We start from the raw sequence: 26,623 nt of genomic DNA, 5'->3' as shown, positions 1-26,623 counted from the left end.
TTAGACACACTGTTGTATCAAATACTGTGCAGAGGGACAAGGCCAGAACTGGTGGATCTCTGTTTTAAGAAAGGCTTCTTTTAGGGTATTGAACCCCTAGAATTAATTTTGGGTGCCGCAGCTCTTTCCCTTCACATCAGTATCCAATATTTGATGTTTTCACTTGACCTTTTCACTGTTAGTGCCTGGCACTCTATAACACCAACTTTGCACTTATATACTCCCCTTTTCTGAGGAGATCAAAGTACTTTATAAATACTATAGGGCCTCATAACACCTCTACCATGAAGGCGAAGTGTTATACCTCTTTCACAGGTGGGAAAAATGAGACACAGATGTGGCCAGATTATCAATGGCAAGTGCTTGAGGTGCACCAGCAAACTTTGTGCAGGCACCTTTGTGTAAAAAATGTATATGCAAACTGGGTTACTGCCCTGCTAATTACCCATTTATGTCAGAAAATCTGGATTAGCCAGAAGAGTATTCTTGTGCAATTTTTAACAGGCTCATTTTAAATGCTTGCCTTTGAAACTTTGGCCCCTATTTTGTTAGGGTGAAATTTACTCTGGTATGGAGGGCCAGTTTAAGGCCCTTTGTCCCACTTAAACCCCAATTTGGGGCTATGTGTGGATACTGCCAATCCAAGTGGCTAGTAAGGGGAACACGTGTACCCCAGGTGTACCACTAAGGGGATCTGTTATACATAGGGCCTGATCCAAATCCCATTGAAGTCAAAGGAATTCTCTCCAGTGATTTCAGAGGATTTGGGATAAGGCCCACAGACTGGAGAGGAGGGCAGAGATGATGGTGAAATAGGAGCAGACCAGGTAGGAACCAGAAGATCTGCAATGATATCGATCCAGTTGTCCTATCTCACCGAGCAAGTGGTGGAGCAAGGCTGTAGCTAGTTCTCCAGGAGACTAGAATACCAATTTCCGATAGGAGACATTGCTACAGCGCTGCATCCTGACCCACCTCCCTAACACTGCCCAGTGCCCACCATCCACATTGCTCTGGCTTTATGTGGAGGAAACAAATCTCAGCCCTAATGGTCTGAGATCTTAAAACAGATTTGCTTTTTGTGTAAATCACTTTGTTCTCCTCTTAGCCCGAAAAAAAAGTTGGTGTCACTTTGCTGTAACCCATACCTGCTGGAAGCCAACAGAATGCTGCAGCTGCTTCAACCTCTCTTCACATGCCTTCTCCAGCTCCACCCAGCTGTTGCTGAGCTCCTGGCATTTCTCCTTTATTCTCTGAAATGAAGAGTGCTTGCACCCAATCATAGTCTTTCCATTTTCCAACACCCTCTGAACTTGCTGTTTGTGGGCATTCACTTCTGCTTGTAATTCCTAGGGAGTGGGAGGGAGGGAGATAAGAGTAAGTGAGGGCAGGACAGTATGCAAGAAAGTGGAGCAAAGCTGTCTGAAGTGGGAAATTAGAGGGGTGCACATAGCGTACAAGACACAGTGGTTCTCTATCTAGATGCTCCCTTCAGATGAGCTGCTTCTGGGGGCAACCTACCAAAATGCAACCTTCTGTTGGCAATAGAAGAGGAACATGTACATTGGAGTCTAGCTCATTAACATGATACTGTCTGCTAAGGCTAGAAAGCAGCAGGGCTAACAGATATCTGTGAAAGACAACTAAAAACCACAAATCAAATTCCACAGAAATCTTACTCTGTTAAACTGTCATTGCACTGTTACACTGCTGTCTTCAACAGTTTTTATGTCAGTCATAGCACTAGAGTGAAGTTTAAATATCTGTTTTATGTTGTCCTGGAGACTGCAGTGTGCATTCATGTCCCTCTGACACTAACTCCCTGATGAGAACAGTAATTATATAGCTAAAACACATGCAAGGAAGGAATAGCAGAAGTATTCCACCCAGACAAGAGCAAAATCATTCATTATATTTAGTGTGTAATGTATCAGTCTAAGAATTTTTAATGGAAAACTAGTGATTTCCTCATAATCCTGTGAGAAGAATGATTTCTGCAGGAATTGATAGATACTCCAATTTCATCAGAAATTCCATGTTCACTCTGAAAATCTTCCATTATATGGCTGGATCATATGCATGTCTCAAGTTATTGGAATTACTTAACTGGGACAGTGTCAAATACTGTCAGTGACAGTGCTGGGAGAGGGATAGCTCAGGGTTTGAGCATTGGCCTGTTAAACCCAGGGTTGTGAGGTCAATCCTTAAGGGGGCCATTTAGGGATCTGGGGCAAAAATCTGTCTGGGGATTGATCCTGCTTTGAGCAAGGGGTTGGACTAGATGACCTCCTGAGGTCCCTTCCAACCCTGATAGTCTATGATTCTATGAAATATCTAGTTCTAGGGACTGCATGCCAGGGAGAGTTTAGCTTTAATAACAGTTGTCTCCTTCTGCTTAGTGGGCTCATTTGTAATGGCATTCTGGGTGGCAAAAGGGAAATGTGTAGCTGTAGGTTTCTAGGTGTGGGGGCAGCGGGGTCTGATATACTCTTTGCTCCCATGACACCTATAGAAGGGATAACAGAAAGGAGTTACCTTGTGTTTGTGCAGCAGGCTTTGAGCCATATCCAAGGACTTGCCACAGTTGGTGGAGTTGGCAATGAGCAATCGTTCACTGATCCAATTCATCTCCATGTCATAGTAATGGTAGAACTGGTACAGATCCACTGTTGTCTGCAGCAGCTGGTGCCTCTCATCAAGAGGCACCTGCAAAGACTCAAACCTGAGGATCAGATGTTAAAGTGGAGTTATCTCCAGAGTCACCTGTGATCCTGCAATGCAGGCTGTGACAGGCCAGACACTTTCCCATGCTACTACATTCGCCTGGCTGGCACTGTACACATATAGAATGCCTTCTCAGTAGGGCTGCTCTTGGCATACATATCTGAATGTAAGTTATGTGATACGGTAAGTGTACACATTACAAAGGAGAGCAGGCAGGCAGGGGCAGCAGGTTTGTATAATTTTTGGTGGTGCCCAGAATGGGTCCAAGTCCCACCCCCGCCCCCACACCTGCCTTGTAAGCCGATATATATTTTTTAAAATAATGTAAAAATGTGAGGACTCTGGGGTGGTGCTGGTGATGAGGGGTTTGGGGTGTAGGAGGGGCTCAGGCAGAGGGTTGGGGAGTGGGGGTCTGCAGGGTGGGCCCGGGGATGAGGTGTTCACTGTGCAGGAGGGTGCTCAGGGCTGGGGCAGAGGGTTGGAGTGTGGGGTGTGTGTGAGGGCTCTGGCTGAGGATGCAAGCTCTGGGATGGGGCAGGGCTGGGGATGAGGAGTTTGGGGTGCAAGCAGGCTGCCCCGGGGCTGGGGCCAGAGAGGAGGACTCCACCCAGCTCTCTCCCCGCTGGTAGCAGCGAGCTCCAGTGGAGGGACCCCACTCTCCTCCACGGCAGCACACTCAGCTCACACCACTGTCACTGCACGTGCTCCTAGGGCCCCTCTCAGGTCCAGGAAGCCCCCTCACTTCCCCTGTGGTGGGTGCCGGGGGAGGGGAGCTGCCATCATGCGTGCGCCTCCTCCCCTGCTGCTGCCTCTCACTGTAGCCTCACTGGGGGTGTGGGATGGGGCTGCCCCTTGCTCAGCGTGGGGCAGGAGCAGTGACTGCAGGTGTGATGGCCCCCTGTGGTGGTGAAGGGTCCCGCCGGAAAAGGGAAGGGTCCGTCAGTCAGAGGGGAAAGGGCAGGGTCAGGGTCAGCCTGGGTCAGCCTGCCCTGACACTAATCGGTGGGCAGGGAGCACTAGGACCCTGCGGTGGCAGTGGATGCTGGGAGCTGGCAGAGCAGAGCACAGTGCAGAGCTGCAGAGGGCTGCTGCATGCTGCCCAGGGCACAGGCAGGGTCGCTTGGGGGAGGCATGTGGGGGCAGCGTGCGGAGCTGGGGGAGAGATCCGGCCCCGAACATTGGTGGAGCCGGGCCCCCGGGCCCTGAATATTGCTGGAGCATGGGCACCACGGGCCCATATAACTTGCCGCCCCTGCAGACAATCCTACATTAATCAGTGTGCAGTCGGTACGCTTGCACAGGGCCCCCAACTCAGGGAGTCTGATGACAGGGTTAAAAACAAACCAACCAACCCACATACCCAGAAAAAAAACAACCACCACCCAGGGCCATGAAGGGGGCAGAGCATCACAGGGGGAGGGCTCTGCCTGCATGCTGTGGCAAGAGCCAATGGGCCAGAGTGGAGAGTGGGACCAGCCCTGTAGGACAGGAGACACTGTAGAGTGACTGCAGGGTGGGCACAATTCCCCCCTGCAAGGCCTCCCACCTCAGGGGGCAGGACCCAACCCCCAACCTCCCAGGGACACCTACCCAACTATGGCAGGCCCCCAATTACCACAGTGCACAGGGTCCTAAAATACTTGAATCCACCCCTGCAAGCAGATTTAGAAAGCAGGAGTACAGTTTAACACCCTCTCTAAACAATCAATTCTGCTCCATCTTAACCTGCATTGGGAATACAGGAAACTGAAATTCACTTTTTGACATTATTGTTTTAAATTAGTGTATTTGGGCGGGGTGGGGGGGGAGAGAAATGAGATTCACTTTTGGAGACCTTGGTTTAAATCAGTCTTAGTTCACAAGCAAAATGAGTTGTAACGGTCTGAACCTAGTTCCTATTAAATGTTGGACCACCTCACATTTTAGCAAGCAAGAAGTTGGTAGGATCGGCTAGGAAGCCAAGGACTGGAATGGTAGGAGTGTCGCAGATTAAGATTGAGGGTCACTAGCAGAACCTGAGGCTGGGGAGCAGGGAGTTGTAAAACTGAAGTGTGTTAGCATAGTTTTGTGGCAGAAGCTTGTAGCAGAAGGAATGCCTGGCTGGCTTTTCTAGTGGTTAGAACAGGAGATGAGGAATCAAGAACCAAAGTTCTGTTCCCAGCTCTGCCACTAATTCTTTTCTCTCAACAACTGAGAGAACACCTGCTTACCTTTCCAGATATTTCTGTGTCTCATCCAGAATCTTCTGGGAGTCAAAGTGATTGGTTGCCATTTTCTTGGCACAGGACACAATAGAGTTCATTTTATCAGCCAACTCCCCCGTCTCCTTTTCCAGTTGACTGTGCTGCTTGAGCAGATCACGGCTGGAGCGCAGGTCATGGCCCATCTCTGCATCCTGAAGAACCTTCTCAATCTTTTCTATCTTCTTTTTTGCATCCTACAAGGAGCAGATGAACACGAGCTAGCTCAGACCTTGCCGTATGGGCTTTCTTCCACTTGTCCTCCTCCACTCAGGCCTTCCCAGAAGAAGGCTCCCTGCATTCTACATGGTGCTTTGCAAATCCTTTCTCAGTAGAACAATAGGGAGGGCTCTCTAAAGTTGAGACATCTTTTTGGAACATGTTGATGTGTACATTTTTTTCACATGGCTATCCTTGTCCCAGCCCCTTAAACAGATTTCCCAAAATCCAACCCTTGAAATATTTCAAATGACACAATATTTTAAAATATCTTAACACTCAGAGATCCACAACTGTAGTTGCACCACCACCAGAGTTCCCTTAAATGATGGTAGTGCACAGCTTCATAGCCTGGTGTCTTTTTCACTCCATTCTCCTACAAGCTTAGGATCCTTGGTATGCTGAGGCCATATAAAACTCCCTGTGTGACAATTATTCCTTTGGTGCTGGGAAAATCTAAAATTAAGTCTTCAACAGGATGGCATCCTCAGGGGCTACTCTGTTTCCTGATCTTTGTGATGAACTTTCTGTGGCAACTGACAACATGGAGAGCAACAGATCAGTCCAGTCCTTCCTCACTGAAATCAATCACCACCTGACCTGGAGGAGTTCCATGAGCTGTTCTTGCTGTCCAGCCTGTCTCAGCTTGTCTCCTCGCTCTATCATTTTGTTGTACAATTTCTCCCACTTCTTCTTCAGCTCTGACATCTTGTTCCAGATAGAATCTGCAGCATAATGGTCATCTTGAATCAGCTGATTTCCAATCTGGGGAAATATATTTTATTATTCAAAGGTCTCAAAAAGGGGCACAATCAATGCTAATCTTAACAACTTTGATACTTGTGCTTGTTTCTTTCCAATTAATACCATGCAGCATGAAGCTTTCTCCTACACCAAACCTACCATACCGAAAAACAATGACGCTGGAATGATTCACATTGCTGAGCCCCCTCTGAAATTTCCACTATTACAGGAAAATAACCAAAGTAATAACTCCCTCACTGTATATAATTTGTCTGCACCCCATCACACCTTTACTTGCCATGCTAAGATTTGCAAACTTACTGTTAAAAAGTAATCAAGACCATCACTTAATCAAAGACGTCTTTGTGGTGCGACTGGCTGTGTTGGCCACTGCTGTTTTATGCAAATAGAACCAAACCTATCAAACACTGGCCAAGTTGATAAACTTTATCCAACAATGATTCCACCCTCACCATTATCAGCTCTGCAAAGTGCTTCTTGTTTGCCATCATTTCCTTCTCAGCAGCTTCATGCCACTTCAGTTTGCGCAGGATATTTGTTGGGTCACGATAGGACTCATCTGATGCAATCTTGTACTTCTCTTCCATCCATATCAGCTGCTCAGCAACATCACGGTTGAACTCCTATTAGGGACAGTTAGGATTAAATATATTTAACTCCTAATTGTACACAGACTCTAGGACACTGCTTTGCAGTGGATTCTGAGAACTCCCTCAGTAAATATTCGGTCCTTATTTTATCTAAGTGTTGGGGAGCCCAGTTTCTTTTAGTATGAAAGACAATTTGAATAATCAGCATCCTGCACTGATGGATCACAATCCTGGATTGCTGACAGACTTGAACAATCTTTTGCAGCCCTAATGTAATATCTGTGTTTCCTCCTTTGGACAATATTTCCTACCCCACTGCTTTCAGTAACCAATGAAGACTCAGATTTCAAGCAGAAAATTGATTTATAAATGGGGTGACCCACCATTATGACCATGCAGCTCCATGGTGGGAAGCCCAAATACCATTCCTGACATTCCATTCCATATGAAAAATATGGCTAGGAGCAATGTAATAACAATGCTTCCCAATTATATTATAGATATATTATAGAAACTTTAATTTGAAGAACCTTTTGGTTAACTAAAAGAATCCTGTCAAGGATTTCCCCAATACCCCAGGACCATTCCAAGTGAAAAACTTTAATGACTAGAGTCTACGGAATGCAGAGAGGAAAATGCAAAGTTGTGCATACATAAACAAAGGTCAGGTTGAGGCCTCTTTGAATATCAGATGCCATAAGACAAATTATTTCCTTGTCTGTGTGGTAGAATGATAGTTAATGAAAATGTGACCAAAAAAACCCAAACAAACGGGCCAGTTCTGCTCTTACTGACAATGCACCACTTTTACAGCCATGTAGCCACATTTACATCAATGGAGTACTCATGATTAACACTGGTGTAAGTGAGGGCAGAATCAGGGCCAATGTTTTAGAAAGAAACTTTCATTCCACGTCAAGAATCTGAACCAGAGGCTTCCTCCCACTGGTTCTGGAGTATCAGCTTCTTCTCCCCAGTTATAATTTTCTGTGGGAGCCCCAACCCACAGTGAAGTATTAACATATGAGCCAAATGGGCTAAGGCCCAGGGTGACATTCACAAGGACATTATCTAGTGATCAAGATGCTCAGGTGTTTTCATTTCTTGTGTTAATTCAACTCACGGTATACTTCACTATGGCCTAGTAGATATTCTCTGATCACTCCGACAGTGTTAAATGAGTTCCTAATGTGTTTGCCAATACTCTAGTCAGCCTACATGTGGGGGTCAACATTTCGTAACTTCCTGCTCCTAGGTGAAGTGGGCTGTGGCTGGAGACAGGGAGAGTGGCTCAATATTTTTAGCCTTGGCTCAAGGCAACAGAGAGTGTTAAATTACTGCAGCCCTAAGGTTTCCTCTGGTCAGCTCTAGTGCATCAGCCCTTTCACCTGCAGCTGAAGAGATGCCAGCAGCTTCCTTTTTTTCTGTTCATTACTCTGTCTCAGTCGTTCCCATCGGTTCCGGAATGTAGCCAGTCTCTCTTCGATCCTGCAGAGAAAATAGGACACAGAGCTTTAATTCCCCTATCTGGAATGACGACAAGGCAATGGCACTGATCCATCTGGGTTTCCTTGGTCATTCTTTATTGCTAGAACTTTGGGCTAGCTGCTGTTGCTAAGAGTAAGGGTGTGTGTGTAAGGCTCACTACCCCGTCCCTTTGCACGACCGTGCTGTGTTTTCCAAGATTGAGAGGTTGTGTGTGTGTGAGAGAATGGCAGCTCCACTGGATACTACTGCCTCTCCTGTGCAGATAGGTGGGAAGGGGATAGATGGACTGGGGGTGGGCAGTCTTATGATTATTATTAAGAACTATTGGTATTACGGTAGCTCCCCAAATGTGCTGGGCACAGTACCTACATGTAAGACGATACAGTCCCTGCCCTGAAAAGCTTTGTGTTTAATTCACTCCCACCCTCACAAATATTTTATTTTAAGACTTAAAGTGATGAAAAAATGAAGGATGTAGTTCAAAGGTTTGTAAAACTCTCCATTTCATTTTTGGGGAGTTTACACAGAGAGCTTGAGTTCATAAGACAACTTCCTCTAATTTAAACACATGGAACCGATCCTCAGCTAGCGTAAATCAACCGTTCCATTGAAGCTGATGGAAATACACTAATTTACACCAGCTGAGGCTCTGTCCCATGGTTGTTTTTCCCAGAGTGAGTCAATTAAATGACAAACAAATACGTCTTTACGACTGAATGGAGACCCCTATGCTAGAAGAACCGCGGAAAAGACTGAACTGGCACAAACATATGTTCCACTATAGCTCAGGCACAGGCACTATATTTTTGCATTAGAATTTCTCTTTCACCTCCTATCCATGTTCCCATAGTTTCTCTGTATGTGTTTGTTGCTGTTTTTTTGTTTTTTTTTTTTTTTTAAACTTTGCCCATTTTTCATCCTACTTTTTCTTTGGACTCTCACTGTGCTCAGCTGTGTTCCTCCCCTCCCCACTAATCTCTCCTAAGCAGAATGTGGTCCAATAACATTTAAGCGCGGGATAATGCAAATACAGTGACAAACACAACCTTCACCTCTTAAGTCCAGCTTTCTGCTCTTGTGTGTCTTTTGGCTATTTGCCAATATGAATTCACTTTGGGAAACCGCCAAATGCTCGTCCTCTCTCTTTTCATATTTAAAATTGAACTATGCCACTGTATGTCATGGTACAAGACACCAGAGTCAGTACAAGCAACTTTAAGCATAATTGTAGCTTCTCAGTTTCCCCCAGAACTCTTACCTTCAAACAGTTGTGCTCTCTAAACATACAGGGCCCAATTCTCATTTGCACTAAGGCCCCTTTACACTGCTCTAGCACTGTAAAGGAGCCATGAATTACACTGACTCCCACTTTAAGGCCATGTTATAGAGCCAGGGTGGTGTAAACGGGCCTTAGTTAGATGAGAATCAGGCCCACAGCATGATGATTACAACACTTATTCCTTTGTGAACGGATTTGAAATCTATTGTATTCATACTAAACATGATTGATACTCTCAAATGCAAGGAACACACAGTTATGTGAGAATTGTAATGAGTTCGTCAATAAAGAGGTCATAGAACCATAGGGTTAAAAGGGACTACAAGGTCTTATTGGCATATGTAGTATAAAATGCAAGGAGAAAAACTGGAGTATTCTCCATTATTGTACCAAAAATGGCACTCTGAACTGAAAGTGTTACCCTTGTCATTAGAGTACAGGAAATGCATATCTTTGCAATATCGGCTTCATTCTCTCCAGGTTAAGAAGCAGCATGGAAGGAAATGAGAGAATTCATCCTTTTCCACCCAAATTAGAACACCACAGCTTGTGGACCGATGGGATTTGGTATGAATGCTGGCTCAAATTGGATCTTCTGTTTCACTCTGACGACACTTCATGATGGTTTGTAAAAGTTAAATGTCTTCAGTGGAGTCAATCTCTTGCCTTCCTCCTCTTTCGTACCTAGAGTGTAAATGGCTCTGAACTCACATGCAAGAAGCGAAGTGCCTGTTCTCCACTAGGTTCTCCCCATGCTCATTCATCACTTCAGCCCGTTGCTTCAGCGCCATCAGCAGTCGTTCAAAATCCTCATGCCGCTTGAGAAGGGTGTGAACAGCATCCACGTGGTCCTGGAGTGGAGGGAGGAAAACTTGATAAAGTCTCACCTCTGTAATATGGCTCCCTCTGGGGCAGTGGAGGAGATGGTATTATTTCTGCCTTTGTGTGGGTCTTTATTCTCCATCTTCCCCCCATGAAGCAAGTATATACTGTAGATTTTCCACATCATTGAGGACCTTCGGGGCTTTGAACAAGTGAGCAGCGGTGCCTTGCTTGATCCCTTATCTCTCATGTTTTCTCCTGTCCTAAGATTCTATCCTCATCTTTTAATCGCAGCGGCATGGTGCCACCCTGGTGTAAGCACTGTATTATAGGGCTTCCACTTTCACACACTCTTAAAATAACCTTTATATTGAACACTCTAACAGCTATTTTAGATCCATCTGTTTACCTGGCATTTGGTTACCCACAAACTGCAGCAAACCAGTCTCTGAGTGATATGAGGAAGCTGCACTTTAGATTCTAACAGTACTAGTACCAGCTCTATCATCCAATCTAAGGGTAAGTCTCCAACAGGTGTTAATAGTACTCATATCCTCTTTCCCAGCCTCTCCCCATTGGAGTTGAGATCGTTACATAGTTTCCCCTGGCTGACTGCTGTTGAGTATTGCTGTGGAATGTACCAATTACTTCCTTGCTAATATTCTACTGATTGCAACCGCACGCTAATGGATAATGGCAGTGTACAAGTAGAAGGAACTGTGGAGAAAGCACGGTGAAAAGGTTAACCAGAGCATTCCACCCCAACTGCACAAACACACTTCTGGGTCACAACTGCAGCTTCTTGGTTTTGCGTCTTTTAGCAGTTATGAGCCTGCTTCTCATTTAAAGAAATGAGTAAATGAGAACTAGGCCCTGTGTGTGCAGCTTCTGAATGTTAACACTTCACTGTTACAAAAATGCTGCAACCAATCTAAGATTGGCTAGAAATTCTCAGTTTTGAGCCAGAGGAGAGAGATTGTCATTGAATCTCTGTTCTCACTGAGTCATTGTGGGTCAAGACTGTTCTGGATGGGGAGTGGGAGCAGGAGACAACAAGGGCTGTTCGGATACATACCCCAAGGTCATCTACTCGTAGAAAAACCTCATGGCTGGAGAGGGTTGCATTGATGTGATCTGCTTCCCTATTGAACTTCTGCAGTTCCAAGCTGTCTTGGAGCTTCTTCTTCCGCTGCTCCCACATTTTCTCCAGCTCACTGCTTTCTTGGGTAAGCCTCTCCACGGTCTGGCGCACATCCTGGGTCCTGTTGCTGGGCTGACTATACATTACCTTCTGCCCCAGCTCTTCTAGCTGCATAAACCTGCCCAGAGTGACAAGGAAAGAGGACAAGTTACTGTAGGAGGAGACTTGAGCTTGGTGTTCTCCTGGCAAAGCACAAAGAATAATAAGCTTCCTTCTCCTATAACTTCCCCATATCTCTATCTCTCTCTAATGCTGCTCTATTCCTTTCTTTCTTGGTGGCAGAACTGCAGTTACCCATTGCTTTCCCTATTAACGTCTTCTTCACTTACAGTCTGCCAGGAAGTGCAGGGGTTGGCTGCTCAGGGTTGTACATCTGAAGTGGCCGGGAGTTTTCTCTCTTGGCTTGAGAGCCCAAGAAAACAGGTGGCCAGACATTACATGGGACAGGAAGAGTCACTGGGTTTTTATAAAGTGAGAGATGGGGCTGGTGGCCTGAGAGTCTGGCAGGCCTGGCTCATAAAAATACAGGAGAGGGGAGAACCCAGGGTAAGTGATTGGATTGCTCCGGCAGAAGTGACCTGGAAAGGAAAAGAGGTCTGAGGACTTTAAATAGAAAGTTTTCTTCCTTGCTGAGCATCAGGGTGAGGTAGAAGGCAGCTATTGCAGTCAGACATTGGGTTAGCAGACACTTTCATTTGATATGGGGAAATTAACTGGGTTATGTGCACAGTCAGTTTTTATTTTCTTCATGCTAAATTTTATATGCACTTAAATAAATTCCAAGCACCATTTTCACACCAAGTTTATGTTTCCAGATCTGTTTTCTGGGTATGCTCCTGGCCTCCCTGGTGCTGCAGCTGCAGTACCTCACCCTCCTTCTTCACCCTCAAAGCAAACTCTACCTGTCCTTCTGAGTGCGAATTTCCTTCAGAAAGTCCTGATGTTCCTTCAGCAACTGCTCTGCGGAAGCCACATCCATGCCCATCTCCTCACTGCCCAGCTTCTCCCTGATGCCATCTGCCCACAGCAGGAGTCTGCGGCTGTCCTGCAGGAAAGCCTGTTGATCCTGTGCCAACTCCAGGGTTGTCTCCCTCTCTTTAGTCTGTGACTTGAGTGTGGCCAGCAGCTTCTCCATATTCTCCACTTGCTTTTTGATGGCCCTGCTCTCTGCAGGGTTGGTGTCCTTAATCCTACACAAGGAAACCAAACAACATCCTTGATTTAGTTTCAGAGACAACTTTAGCCTTATAGCTTGACCCAGCTGACGCTAAAGTCAATGGGACTGGGTTGTTAGTGGTTCCTCCCAAAAAGAAGGTCAGTTAGGGCACTTAATGTTTCTTATCAGCAGTAAACAGCATAGACATAGTGATCATAGAGTCCTCCAGGAAATTCATCCTGTCAAAAGACTTTACAGGCACCAGTGGTGCATTCATCACTGAGGATCAAAATGTTTTTTGTTATTTTTTTTAAATTCTCTGGCTTTAGTTAGGAGTGTCAAAAGCTAGCATATCACATCAAGAAATTCATTACCTTTACTTCAAAGATATAACCTTATAATGACAATAAACTGCCTTTTTATAGTCTGACTCAGTATTGGTACCCTTTCCACAGCCACTGCTGGCTTCACTGAAGCCTTACATCACCTCTGATCAGTATGTAACAAAGATACATACTGTAGGACTAATTTCCACAAGAGGATACAAATTACCTGGTCTTTCCTGCTCCCAGATTCCAGGAAAAGCACAATTGCACCCCATGCTCCTTTTCACATAACATAAAACACATAGGGATGATCAGCCAATCAGATTTCACAGTTCACTGAAATGTTTCTACCTTATAGATCTGAAGAGGGAATGCCCAACAGAATGGAACGGGTGCGTTGCAATGGATATTGTAAACACACAAGGAGATATTTTTTAATTAGAAGTGTTAAACCAAAGTTTAAAATTTATATGCAAATACCCTATATTTCTAATTCTCATTCATTGTCTTTTCCCCATCTCATGCCTCTCCAGGACACCCCATTTTGGGGACTACACAGTACCTCATTAAGAATACACATAGCTTGAAATAGTGTTTGTTAATCCTAGTTCATGGTCCTACAACCTGAACTTCAGTATGATCTGCAAATGAGGTGTCCTTAAATTCAAAGAGAGGTAACACTCACTGTCTAGAACAAACTCAGTGGGGAATGTGGTTTGCATTGATAATTCATTTTACATCGCATTTCACTACATGTGCTGGGGATTTGAGTTGGAAGAATAGCTCAGTGATTCAATATCAATAAAGACTTATGCTACTCCATTCATAATATAGGGATTCTTTCTATGTAGACAACGTTAGGAGCCAGTCACCCAGATATTCATCCAACTCTATCCAGTATAGAAGATCTCACTCAAAGAGGAAAAGGAGCAATGATTGCAGCCAGACAGGGAGAGCAAGCTAGCACTAGAGGCTGACTTAAGGCACATGTAAATCAGCCGTTCACAACTATATATACTCTATACACTTCGCTTCAAATATGAAACTAGATCACTAGGCAAAAATATAGAAACAAATGGCTGATTTCTTACGATTTGGCCACACTCTTCAGGTATTCAATTTTCCTCTCCAGCACCAGGACTTCCCTGTCAAAGGCAGACAGCTTGCGCCGGTCTGCTTCCAGTACGGCAGGTGTGTTTCCAGGTTCCACACCCTTGATATGGACCAGCTTGTCTTGTAGTAGCCCTCTGGTGCTCTCGCAGTCCTGGAGGAATGTCCTCACATCAGCCACCCCAATCAGCTCTGCACCCTTTTCCTCCTTCAGAGTTTCCAGGCGCTCCCATCTAGGAATGAAAAAACAACTGCAACAGCTATATCTAGACACTGAAATCACAGTGTCTTTGCCTATGGGGGAAAAATAGATTTCCAGTGGATTTGTTGCATGCACAATAAAAATCATGGTAAAAATTCATCTCTGTGCCAGGGGGCGGAGACAAGCTCTGTGCTCTCTTTATATACCACAGCAATCTTCCAAATAAGACTGTATTGGCACTTAAAGGGGGCATAGGACTAGTGCTCAGCCTCTACACATGGATAAATTTCCCCTCTAAGTAGGTATCCCTCTCCCGCACCCAGTGCAAGTCGCTATCACACTGTTGACTCTATGCAAATAAAGAACAATAATCAAAATAAGGACCCAATTGTGCCTTGACATTTCTGACCATGGTTGGGGCTGCCAAGAGTCCATAGAAAAGCAAAGAGTTTTTTATAGTTACAATTTTCAAACCTGAATGCCTTAGGAGGACATCCTAACCCCTGCCTCTGGGTGCGCAAATCCGCACATAGCCATGCAGCACAGGCTGAACCAAACTGAAGAGCCCATTGTGACATTTGACTATCCCATGATGTTCTTGCTTTTACTTTAAATATAATGAAAACAGGCTTATTCCTGTCAGTCTGATCCTTGTATCACAGCACAAGGGGTGCAAGGAGACTTCCACCCCTTCTCCTTCCTGTGCAAGGGTCAGGCACCTCCCCTGATGCCCAGATGGGAGTGTGCTGCAGCACCCTATGGATGGTACAGAATTCAGACCCACCTCCCCTCTTGGCTCCCTGAAGTTCGGGCGGGGATAAGGACTTATGAGGAATTTTTCCCACTGGACCACGAACAAAAAGCCCTCAGATCCCAAAGCATCAGCTCATGTACAAAAGGAGTGTGTCCATGACCTGGCAATAATTCTTGTGAATTATATTTTTCCCCATATCTCCAGCCAGTAACGGTTGGGACAATAAGATCCAATTTTCAAACAGGGACACGTAAACAGAATGGCCCCATCCCCTATGTAGACACTCAAATCAGCATTTACGTGCATACAATAGGCACATATATGCCGAAGTGATGACTACATATGGCCAAGTGATGATTAAGGTGTCCAGTAACAACAAGGAGTCTGGTGGCACCTTAAAGACTAACAGGTGTCCAGTGTGCAAGATGCTCTCAAATGGAAAAGTGAGCTCCTTGCCTGCCTGTAGAAACTGCTTGTTCTTTTCAATGACTGATTGCCAAGGGCAGAGGATAGACTTTCCATTACAACTGTCATAATACCATAAACCCCGCAGTCAGTCCGTGTAGACCAGCCCCTGCTTCTCTTCTTATCATTATCCTAATTTTGTTAGAACATCTCCAGCAGGTGTGCATTAAGCTGTGATGCAAAGAATTCTAGTGATTTTGATTCCATCACTTCTTGGCAAATGGTTCTATTTAGAACTGGTTAAGTTATAAATAAGAGAGGTTCTACATCTCCAGTTTGGTAAAAGCTTCCCCAGTGAAGTAAACCAAACTGCAGTGACAAACAACAACTTTCCATAGACAACCCTCTATCTTCACATCTCAGGTCAGTTGTGTGTGCCAAAACCTATCAGACTGGTATTTTCTCCAGGATAGTTTATGCAGGGCATGATTCCCCATTCTATCAGAAGCACCTTTACCTCCTATTGAGCTCTTTAAGGTGGGCTTGGATCTCATTCTGTTTGCTGGGACTGCTCTTTGCAAACTTATCTGCTAGGCATTTGATCTCTCCCAGCTGGATTTTCCCAGCAGCCATTTCCACTAGAAAGCTCTAAAACAGAAAAAAAATACAGGGATAATGTATGGAGTGAAGAACTCAAAACTCACCATCTCTATGCAAATAGTGCACCACTAGCTGTTGTATTCACTCATCTTCTATTTGTATATCTACTATGCTTTTATATCCAATTTATTTCTTTTCTCTCTGTTCATTCAGCTATCTTTTAACAGAATACACTCCCCTATGTGGTTTTCCCCCTTAGCCCATTGATACATCATAAACTTATTCTGGTATAATATACATCCCATCCCACCCCACTGACATGTGGACAACTTATTCTGGTATAAATCTGCAGTTATATAATCACACCTTAGCTTTCACTGAAAAAGCTTTCCTGTGTAGACAAAACCCTATGGATTAAAATTCAATTAACAAAAAGAAGGTTGAAAGCAACTTCTTTGGAGTCCTTCTTTCCTCACATACATCCATTCCCCCATGGTCAGTTTGTTTTACAAGTTATCTACACCGAGTGGAAATGAGGTACCTCATATTTCTGCTGTGTGACCTCCACATTGTCTGCTCCAGGCTGAAGGGTCCGGAAAATTTTCTCCTTATCTTCCATCCAAGACTGAAACTCTTCACAGGAGCTGTAGAAGCGGTACAATCGGATCATCTCCTCCAGACCTTTCTTCCTGTGCTGTAAAACAGATGGAGAATCAAATATTGTGGTATGCAGGCCTTTTGCAGAAAGAGATCCCCATGGCTAAAGAACTAAAGCATACAGATTAACCTGGCAGGTTGGCGGCAGTTCTCCCTGCTAACACACAGTGAATACAAATTGGCATCTTGAGCCTGGAATACTTATTCCCGGGACAACAGGAATTGGGAGTATCAGAGAACTGATGCTCACAACATGTTGCTAAGCAGAAAGTTTAGTAGTGGTGTGTGCTGGCTGACTGAAGATACAAATCAACACTACAAAGGGAGCATTACCTCTTTAATCCTAGGCATGTGTATAAGCACTGGTTGCAGGAAAAATAGGAATCGGAGGGTTCACACGGCAGCTTTTGGGGCGGGACCCCTTGGAGGTTGAGGATACAGCGGAATAAAGGGAAAAACTAATGGTCTTTTGTGAACATCTGTATTAAAGTTTCCAGTCTTTGCCACGACAGCCACAAGACTTGGGGTTAACCTCTAATGTTTGTCCGACCTAGGAGAGGGTCTCCTGCTGTAATAGGCAAATTCCAGTAAAGCCAAGGGGATGCAGAAGAAAGCTACTCTCCAAAATATATAAGAACTGGGAGGAAAATCTGATGATTACAGAAATGAATTTGTGATTCTCACATAATGATGTACAAGCCAGACTGGATAAAAGCTGAACCAAATGCACACAAAGCTTAAATGAAACTTCTGACTGTTTTGAAGGTAACCCATGATTCGTTTCTCTTCTACTGCTAACGTGATATTGGTCAAAATCAGAAAAGCACCACACAATTTAGCACAGCCAGCAGTCTTTTCGGGGGCTGCATAGTTCAGGATTGCAGCACATTGTCAGAGCTGAGCAAGGGAAGCTAACACAACACCTGCCTACACTTTGCATGACGCTAGACCCCACTATTAATCTCCAAGACAGGCTACACACACACAAAGTATTGAAGGAGGTACAATACCTTAGCCATGGTCTGAAGATTCTCATAAAGCAAGTTTATTTCATTCTGGGTCCTCCAGATGTTCTCTGGAACAAAGTGAGGATCTGAATCAGGTGGATTAGAAAATCCAATTTCCAGGGTTCCCCAGCGCACAGAGCGGCTTGACGGTAGTTTAGCAATCCTCTGGTTTAGGCTACTCTGGACCTGAGCCTTCACCACTGGCACTGATATCACCTGTTAAAGCAAAATACAACAGAATCAGTCTGTGACACTATGGATTGGAGCCCCTAATCTTAAGGATAAATTAAAGGACTAAATTTTCAAAATGATCTGCCTGACTCAAAGTGTTATATATTGCAATTTACAAATGCACCTTTGTGATGTATTGAACACTGTGCTACAATTGTGATCTATCACTTTAAATTCTCAGGAATTTTCCTGGTCCTGCTGTATAGGGAAGTGAGGGTTCAGAATCAGTCTGCAGAGAGCCAGCCTAGAGTAAGCAGGGGTGAGTTATGCCTCTCTGTTGAAATGAGCACCCTGCTTTGTCATCACACTCTGTTTTGGGGTTCTTGTGTGTTATCTATCATTCTGAATTCTAAGAAATGAAATAATGTTACATGGCAACCTACCAGCAAGAGTATTTTATGTTTTTATCTCACGTCTCTATGCATATACCATGAATATAACTGCAGGGGACCAGGGCATGGGCGGTTTAGCCTAGCGGTCACAGCTGCACTTGTGTCCACAAGTCAAGGATGGCCATGAGGCAGTAGCTGGCAAGCAGGGATCAGAGTAATTTATAGTGCCAGGATCAATAGCCAAGAGTCAGGGTCAGAATCAGGCTGGGATTGCTGGCTGGAGATCAGAAAGTGAGGTGAGGTTTGGAGTCGCAACAAGGCAGAAGTCTGCTGGGTTGCCCAGACAATTTTATGGGGCATCCTCCAGGATTAAATAGTGAGCATGGGCCAATCAAAAGGCTGCAGAGTACTGTCACACTGGATCCTTTGCATGGTACTTCCTGCAGTGCCTAATCTCCACCATGCTCTTTGGTTGGGGTTCTACATAGCATCCCGGTGGCAATGTGGGAATGTCAGCTGTCCTAGGGTCCACAGACCCAGGTTCTAGTCCCATAGATCTTTACATTGCTCCTCCCTTTTGGAGGGCACCCTTCCTTCATGTTGGTACTTGGATGGTCTTGAAGAAATCTTTTTACCAGGTCAGGGGCATGGACATGGGGAGCAGGTTCCCAGGAGCACAATTCAGGACCCAGTCAATGAGGTAGTACAGTCCCCCCTCTGCAGTTTAGAGCTGAGGACAGGGCAGACTATATATTCCTTGTGCCCTTGGACCTGGACTTGTGGGGGGACTGGTTGGGAACAGTTCTGTGTGTAATGCTTCAGGAGGGAAACATGGAAAATGGGATGTATCTTAAGGGAGTGAGAGAGCTGCAATTTGAATACTGAGAAAACCCAGACTGGTCCAAGCTACTGGTGGTTTAGCTTGTGGGATGGCCTGTTCATACAGAGGAGTTTAGCTGCAAGCCAGACTTTTTGGCACACTGTGAGAGCTGGGCTTTCCTGGTACGGATGGTCTGCCTACTCATTGTAGTGCTTTTTCGCATCATGGAGGTGGTCCTTAAGGTCTTCCAGAATATGATGAATTCACAGAATCCAGTTGGAGGCTGCTGGGTTCTGGGAGGTTGCTAGCAAGACAAGGTGGAAGCGAGCATGAAACCTGTAATTTGCAAAAAAGAGACTGTGCCCCATGAAGGCAAGGTCAGTGTTGTTGTATGACAACTTGTCATAAGGCAGGAGGAAGAACCTCTTATCTTGATGGTAGTTAACAAAGCACCTTAGGTATTGCTGTAGTACTTGGTTCACCCTCTCTGTCTGTCCATCTGTCTGGGGACAGTAAGCGGAGGAGGTAAAAGTGCAAATGTCCAGTAATTGGAGTGCTTCACACCAGAAGTATGAGACAAACTGTGAGCCTTGGTCTGAGGTGATATGGTCCGGAAGCCCATGAAAAAGGATAACATGCATCACTAGGAGTTGAACGGTTGTTTCGGCAGAGGGCAGGCAGTCACAGGGGATGAAGTGGGCCATTTTGGGCAACACGAGTCAAGACCACTGTGTGGCCATCAGAGTCTGGGAAGTCTGCTATGAAATCAAGGGTGATTGAGGCCTAGGGTCTAGGTGGGATCTCCAGGGGTACTAAAGTGCCAAGGTGCTCAGAATGGGGTGTCTTGGTGCATGCACAAGGTCACAAGAGTCAACATAGTCCTGGGGGCTACTGGAAGAAACGGGGAGCCATGCAGAAAGTCTTAAGATGGCCAAAATGGCCCACCATTGATTGTCACAGCAGAGATGAAGCACTTCTAACCAGGGGCACCCTGGTGGAATGGATATGCGCCCATCAAGATATGTGAACCCATCCTGTGTGGAATATTGCATTTTGGTTCTGGCTCTCATTTGCTCAGGTTGCTTCATCACCTTCTGGGCTAACAGATCACCTTGCGAAGTGGATCAGATTAGATTAATCAGGTTTTGGTGTATGGCGGCACTAAGGAAGTTGTGAGGTTTAAGGAGAGAGGGTGGTTTTTGGTTACACTCTTTACCTTCATGGTATTATTCTGCCTTTCAGGATAAGGCATTGACTTTCCCATTCCTGATTCCCAGGTGATGTTGAAATTGAACCAAGAGAAGAATAATCGCCACCTGAGATGTCTTTGGTTCAAGGCTCAAGCTTACACAGATATTCAAGGTTCTTATGGTCAGGAGAGACTTGAACTGGTTGTCGAGCTCCCTCAAGGTTATGGCACCACTCTTTGAAGGCTGATTTAATTGTGAGCAGTTCTTTATCTAATATTTCATCATTCTGTTCAGTGGGGTCAAAAGGTACATTTTCCATTTTCACATACAGGCTGTGCTTCTGTAGTCTTTCCAGGATGGAACGAACATGGTAACAATGCTGCTCAGGGTTCTCTGAAAACAGACATAGGTCATCAAGATAGATGACTACATACTGGTCCAGGATGTCTCTAAATACGTTGTTCACAAAGTGTTGAAAGGTCGCGGGAGCTTTGGTCAGACTAAATGGCATTACTAAATATTCAAAGTGCCCATAGTGGGTTCAAAAGACAGTCTTCCATTCATCTCCTGCCCGAATGTGCATTAGGTTATAAGTCCCCACCACTCCACTGAGGTTCAGTTTGGTGAAATTTCCGGTAGATCACACACTACCTAGCAACTCCTAGGTTAGGAGCTGGGGATACCAGTTTTGGACTGTCACTTGGTTTAGGGCATGTTAGTGACACAGAGGTGTAGTGTTCCATCCTTTTGCTTAATGAAAAGGACCAGAACCCCCACTGGGGAGGTGGAGTGTCGGATTGAGCCTTTGGGCTTTTACTCAATGTACACATGAAGGGCTGCCAGCTCTGGCTCTGACACTGCATAGATCCATCCATAAGAGGCCTTCGCCCCAGGCTGCAGGTCTATGGGGAGCTGTAGTGCCAATGCGGAGGTAGCATGTCCACATTTTTTTTTTCAAAAACGTCCACAGAATCCTAATACTTATCAGTGAGATGGGAACTCAGGCTTAGACATGGTTCCTTCTGGTCACCATTGTCTGTGGTTCTCACACAGGTGCCATCACTTCTGGTCATCTGCAGGAGCCTGGGACCAGAGGTTTGGGGCTCACCCTTCAGCAGTGTTCAGAGGGAAACTGACCCTTTTTTTTTCACCAAAGCATAGAAGGGTCGGGCTGGTCCAGTTGGGTGATGTTGAGAATCAGAGGAAGTATGGAAAATGAATCACATTGAATTTAATACATCCCCATATCGCTGGAGTACAGCCTCTAGGGGTACTTTTTCCTGTGTCAAATCTATCATTTCTATGAGAACTGACCTAGGCATTAAACAGAGGAGTATTTGGAGGGTTTGAGTGGTTTCAGCATCTATTGAATTATCAGAGCTCCTGTAACAATCAGGGCCACTGAGGGGGAACTAGTTTGGCCCCATCCATAGTACATAACAGTATCTGTACTTGGAAATGTGGGCAGGAACTGCATGTCCAAGATTGGGTTTCCCTTGAAGGGTTGGGGGTAGTTCTGGAGCATAGTGCCCCGGTGATGCCCAGGCTGGCCCCTCCATACAGCCTGGGTTCACTCATTTCTTGATTCCTTGCTGGTTGAGGTCCGCAATTGGCAAAAGGTAAGAGCACGTGCTGGTGCTCTGCAATAAAAGCATAAGTTATTGTGCAGTCACCGTTCCTTTTCTTCCAGGGTCAAGCTTTGCAGACCAGACCAACCTGCACTGGTTTGTGGGTAGGCACTGGAGTGTTCAGCCCGGTGTCTGGGTGAGGTGGCACCATGGTTCACCTCCTCTTTTCCTTTCACTTATGCAGCTGCTTGTTGAGATGGAGAGAGAGGTCAATAAAAGCACTCACACTGTTGGGGTCTCAGTGCGGACTAGCTCATCCTTTACCTCCTCACTAAGTTCACACTGTAACAGGTGCAGTTAGGCCGCCACATTCCACTCAACATCAGCTGCAAGTCACCGGAACTGGGCAGCATATGAGGCAGCTGGCCCTTGCCCTAGCTGGAGCTTTCGTAGTGCAGCTTCCATTCAGTGAGTGCAATGAGGGTAATTGAAAATGGCAGAACACACCCACAGGCAGGCATTTCGGTCAGTTAACACCAGGCTGTCCTGCTCTAGCAGTGGGGAGGCCCAGTCCAGGCCCTAACAACCTGTCAGTGTATTTTCAATAGCTAGACACTTGCAGATGCAAAGACTACTGAGCACCTAAGAGAGAGAACAAAGCGGGCAGACCCAAGGGGCAAACCACCTACTTAAGAGTACAAGTGAATTTCAAAAGTGTCAGGACACAAATTACATTCCTAAACTTAATCAAGGGATTTGCATATTTAGGACTACAATTCCCTGTCAATAATGTAATAATTAATTTAGGGGCCAGATAACTATATTGATTAAAAACAAATGTTTTCAGAACTTGAATGGGAGCACTAAGTGCAGCCAAGCACTAGAGGTTCACCTTTATGGTCCTCAAATTATTGAACCAGCAAACAATCAACTGTTAAAAAAAAAAAAATCAGCATGTCTGTATTTGCCTTCACTGATCAACATATGTGGGCTCCTGAACTTACATGCTCCCTCTAATAACAAGTAATTCAGGAACGAAAAGGGAGGGTCACAAAATGGTGTTCCCAGCTCTTACTAACTACTAATTGCAGTTGCAACAGTTGCTTATCTTGCATAGCTCATTGTCATAGAGTGAGTGTTCGGAGATAAAGAAACCTGAAAGGTAACAATCAAGATTATGGCCAAAATAGTGAATGTGGGATCCAGACCACAGCTGAAGATCAAATGAGTTTAACAAGACAAATCAAGAAGCAGAGGAATCAAACATGAAAACTGAATTCACCCAGGATGATTACAGAAGTCTCAGGTGAGAGGATTAAAGTAAGTGAAATATTGGAGTCCGGCGAAAAGAAGGAAGGGAGGCAGTGGTTGGTGTATAATGGCCATTTGCAAGGAGAGTTGGATTCAGTAGGAAGTAAATAATAAGGTGGGGAGGAGTAGGAGATTTGTGAGAGCTAGGAGAGAGGTGTGATGTGGATGAGCCAGTCTTGGTGCTAAAGGACCAAAAACTGTATTTCTAGGATTCCATCAGTGACAGCCAGGGGGCTGGGCCCTGACTCATGTATAATTAAGAGAGTGGATTGAATCTAGGCTCTTCTGTTTGGCAGGGAATTCCAACATTTCAAAAAACTTTGTTTTCATTCCAATTCAGAATGAAAAGTCATTTTGATCTGGAAAATCAAAACATTCCATTCCAAAAAGATCGAAGCACCGTGACCTACATGCTTTTTTCAGTGAAGTTTTGTCAATATTGACACATTTTCACAAAATGTTTCAATTTCACCAAATTTCCAACAAGCTCTAATAAATAAAAACAAAGGGAAGTAGAGGGACACAGCCTCATATCCACGTACCGCAGATGGAGCCTGCTTTGCTACAGTACGAGCTTGTTCTTCCAGGCGCCTCATCTCCAAGCAGTAGCCTGTGATCTCCTTCTCCAGTCGCAAGTGGCGGTGTAGCAAGGCTTCTGCGCTGGACTCATCCTTCCCATAATCCTTACTGGCCAGGAGGGGCTGCCGCTCCCGTAGCCATGAGTCTGCTTCATCAATGTCAGCAAAGTACTGAAGGGAACACAGGTGGGGAGAATGTTTAATCAAACAACCTTAAGAGATACACATCCAACAGTCCATCCCCTGGCAAATGGTCAACAGGGCAGTAATTGCATCAGATAACTGTGAGGCTAATCATAACACATACACAGGTCATATAAGCAGGACCATTACCCATCAGGTGGCTCTTTCTTTAGAAACCCCAATTATATTTCAGCATCACACTTAGCACCAATATGGTTCACAGGATCACAATTAAATAAATTAGTCCCAAATATTTCCTCCATAAATCTTATTAGCCAGTTTCCAAGTCAATCACTCAGTAGTCAGACTTTGTCACTTAACAGAATCCATAATACATAGCATACTTTCAGACTGTAGGGATGGCCTACAATTTCAACAGATGTTTTTCCACAAAAGTTAAAAATAGATCATGAGGATACAGAGTAAGTTTGTGTAATAGAAAGCAGCCTTCACAAATTGCAATTCATGGGAAAAGTTTGAGTGCAATCTTATACAGCTGTAATTGTAAAAAGACATTAAATTATACAAATAATTTAAGCTACCCCCTCCCCAAAGCTGGGGGAGAGACAAAGCTATAATAGTGTTAAAACAGCTAGAAACAGGAAATAATTCAGTGTAAGTCAAACCAAAGAGAACAAAATTTGTTAAGGAAGGAAATGTTCAAACTTCTGTGTGAATATGCCAGGGAATGAAAAGGACAGGGAAAACGTTATTACTGGGTAATCTGAGATACTATAGTGTGATTGGTAAATGATGGTTTTATAGTGGCTTTTTGAATGTGTGCATTTGTGTATTGAAATCAGAAATGGAACGAAACCAAAGTTCCAGTTCTAATTGTAGTAGGAAGAGGGCCTGAGACATAAGCCCTTGTATCAGAGGCCTGGTATAAAGCCTGAGGCCTGAGCTAAAGTAATGGTTAAAGCTTTGCTGATATAAAGCAAAGCCAGGTTGTGAGCAAGAAACAGGCCTGCTCACAGAATTTGGTAAGAACAGGGCTGATATTGCAGAAACACACATTCCTAAGAAATGCTAGGCACAAAGCACTTACGCAAACACATTTCAGAAGGGTGGTACCAGAACACTTTGATACCAACACATTCCCCAGAGATAACAGGCACACGCTGACCGATCCTAAAGATAAGGTCAGGATGACAGCATGATGAATAGAGAGGTTTTGATTGAACCAACATGTACAAGGTAATGGGTGTCGCCTAGATATGACAGAGGGAGACACCTAGCCACGTCAGAGGTGCTATACGTAACTTGTTTGTATTGGTGTATAAAGAGGTATCTCAGAGGGAGTGTCTTTGGCTGGCCTAGAGGATAATGGAAAATTCCGCCATTAACTGATCTAGTCCATTGCAATGAGCATACAATGTGTTAGTGTATCTGTAACCATTGAGCCAGGACATTAGGACCGTGATTCGTTGACAATAAACCTCCCCAAGTGCCTTTGCTACGAACCGAGTTTGTGGTTATTGGGCACTTTGATCGAGGTCTGCTGTGCCAACTATCTGTGAGGAGCTGGGACAGCACACAGAGAACACGCACACGCAGCCAAACATCTAACAACATCCAACAACACTAATCACTCCTCATACTTTGGGGAAACTCCAATCAGGATCCAAGCTTTGTGGCCTGATATTTCTTTTTTATGGGACAGATTTTCAAAGGCACAAATGGCAGCTAGACCTATACCTCCCATTGGAGTTTGGTACCGAACTGCCACTGTGCCTTTGAAAAATCCCCCCATACTTCATTCAGTTGAGGCTCCTCAGGAGGGACTTTCATCCATTGCATGATGTTCACAATGAATTTCTCACATGTTGTGTATCCAGCACATCCTGGCTGAGCAGCAGCATCGCACTAAAGGTACAACTATTCAGCGAAGTTAGCAATGTAACTATCCCAGATGGCATTATGCCAGGTAGAACAGAGTGGCTACAGCAATGCTAAATCAAAAACATAAATACAGCAGGCAAAATTCTAATGCACCATAAAATCTGTCTCTCGGAGTTTTTTTGTAAAACGGAAGAATTCTCACTCTATCAACACAGGTCAATTGATGGGAGCAGACCCACTGCCAGTGAGAAAGAAAGCTTTCTGGCAGCCATGCAGGCAAAAGGACCCTCCTACTTAACCATTATCAGCAGCCTGGATGGCCTGGTGGCTTGGCTCTTTGTCACGGATAGAATGGGGGAGTCTATGAGTTCTGAACTGGGACTGATCCTGCTATTTTCTACAGAAAAAGAGTGTCAGACAGTCATCCTGGTCTCACCCACTAGGAAGCTGATTTACACGCCAGTTTTTTCCCCCCAGTTATTTAACTCTAGTATTTCTAACTGAGAATGAAGTTCACTATATATGTTCTCTACTAGCTATGTACCACTGCCCTCTATTGGCTGGCTTGCAGAAGAGATGAGTCTGATCTCAAATGGTAGGAGCCTCAATTTTCAGAGTTGAAGGTCAAAGTTTCCCTCCCAGTGCTCCACACATGCAGAATAGCTGACAGCCACAAAGTCTATATGTATCAATTATTATGCTAAGGAACAAGGAAAGCAGAATCTGGAATATAGTGTTTGGGGCAGATTTTACAGTAGCCAGCAGTTATGATACACAGCTGATGTCTGCCTGCAGAAGACCAGAATGACTTGTGAGATACACAGAGTGAGAGACACAGCACTCTGATAAAAAAAAATGATTAATATCATGTGAGTTGAAAGCTATTTTGTTTCACCCCAGCAAAGCTTACTGCTTCCAGATCCTTCTTGTGTTCCTTACATAAACCCCAATCTGGTGACACAAGCAGAAATGGAATGAGTTCATGTTCTTTCTGTTACAAAATGCAAAACCTGCAGCTTTGTT

General features: G+C 44.7%; 1 protein-coding gene across 1 annotated transcript in view; it reads right to left on the bottom strand.

Moving 5' to 3' along the window:
- SPTBN5 (spectrin beta, non-erythrocytic 5) overlaps positions 1-26,623 on the bottom strand; it is a 132,000-nt gene that overhangs the window by 97,901 nt on the left and 7,476 nt on the right. Inside the window, exons 7-20 of the mRNA XM_026651316.2 lie at positions 23,540-23,746; positions 17,549-17,761; positions 16,423-16,575; positions 15,799-15,929; positions 13,902-14,153; positions 12,231-12,518; positions 11,203-11,446; positions 10,017-10,156; positions 7,927-8,026; positions 6,401-6,571; positions 5,784-5,948; positions 4,935-5,161; positions 2,536-2,722; positions 1,149-1,349 (exon numbers count right to left, since the gene is read on the bottom strand). Of these exons, the coding sequence (XP_026507101.1) occupies positions 1,149-1,349; positions 2,536-2,722; positions 4,935-5,161; positions 5,784-5,948; positions 6,401-6,571; positions 7,927-8,026; positions 10,017-10,156; positions 11,203-11,446; positions 12,231-12,518; positions 13,902-14,153; positions 15,799-15,929; positions 16,423-16,575; positions 17,549-17,761; positions 23,540-23,746 (2,679 nt within the window). The remainder of the gene's footprint in view (positions 1-1,148; positions 1,350-2,535; positions 2,723-4,934; positions 5,162-5,783; positions 5,949-6,400; positions 6,572-7,926; positions 8,027-10,016; positions 10,157-11,202; positions 11,447-12,230; positions 12,519-13,901; positions 14,154-15,798; positions 15,930-16,422; positions 16,576-17,548; positions 17,762-23,539; positions 23,747-26,623) is intronic.

This window comes from Terrapene carolina, unplaced genomic scaffold, assembly GCF_002925995.2.
Source record: "Terrapene carolina triunguis isolate 2854851 unplaced genomic scaffold, T_m_triunguis-2.0 Scaffold96, whole genome shotgun sequence".
NCBI classification, from domain to species: Eukaryota; Metazoa; Chordata; order Testudines; family Emydidae; genus Terrapene; species Terrapene triunguis.
Note: the sequence above shows the minus strand (reverse complement) of the source record. Positions and strands in the feature narration are given on the sequence as shown.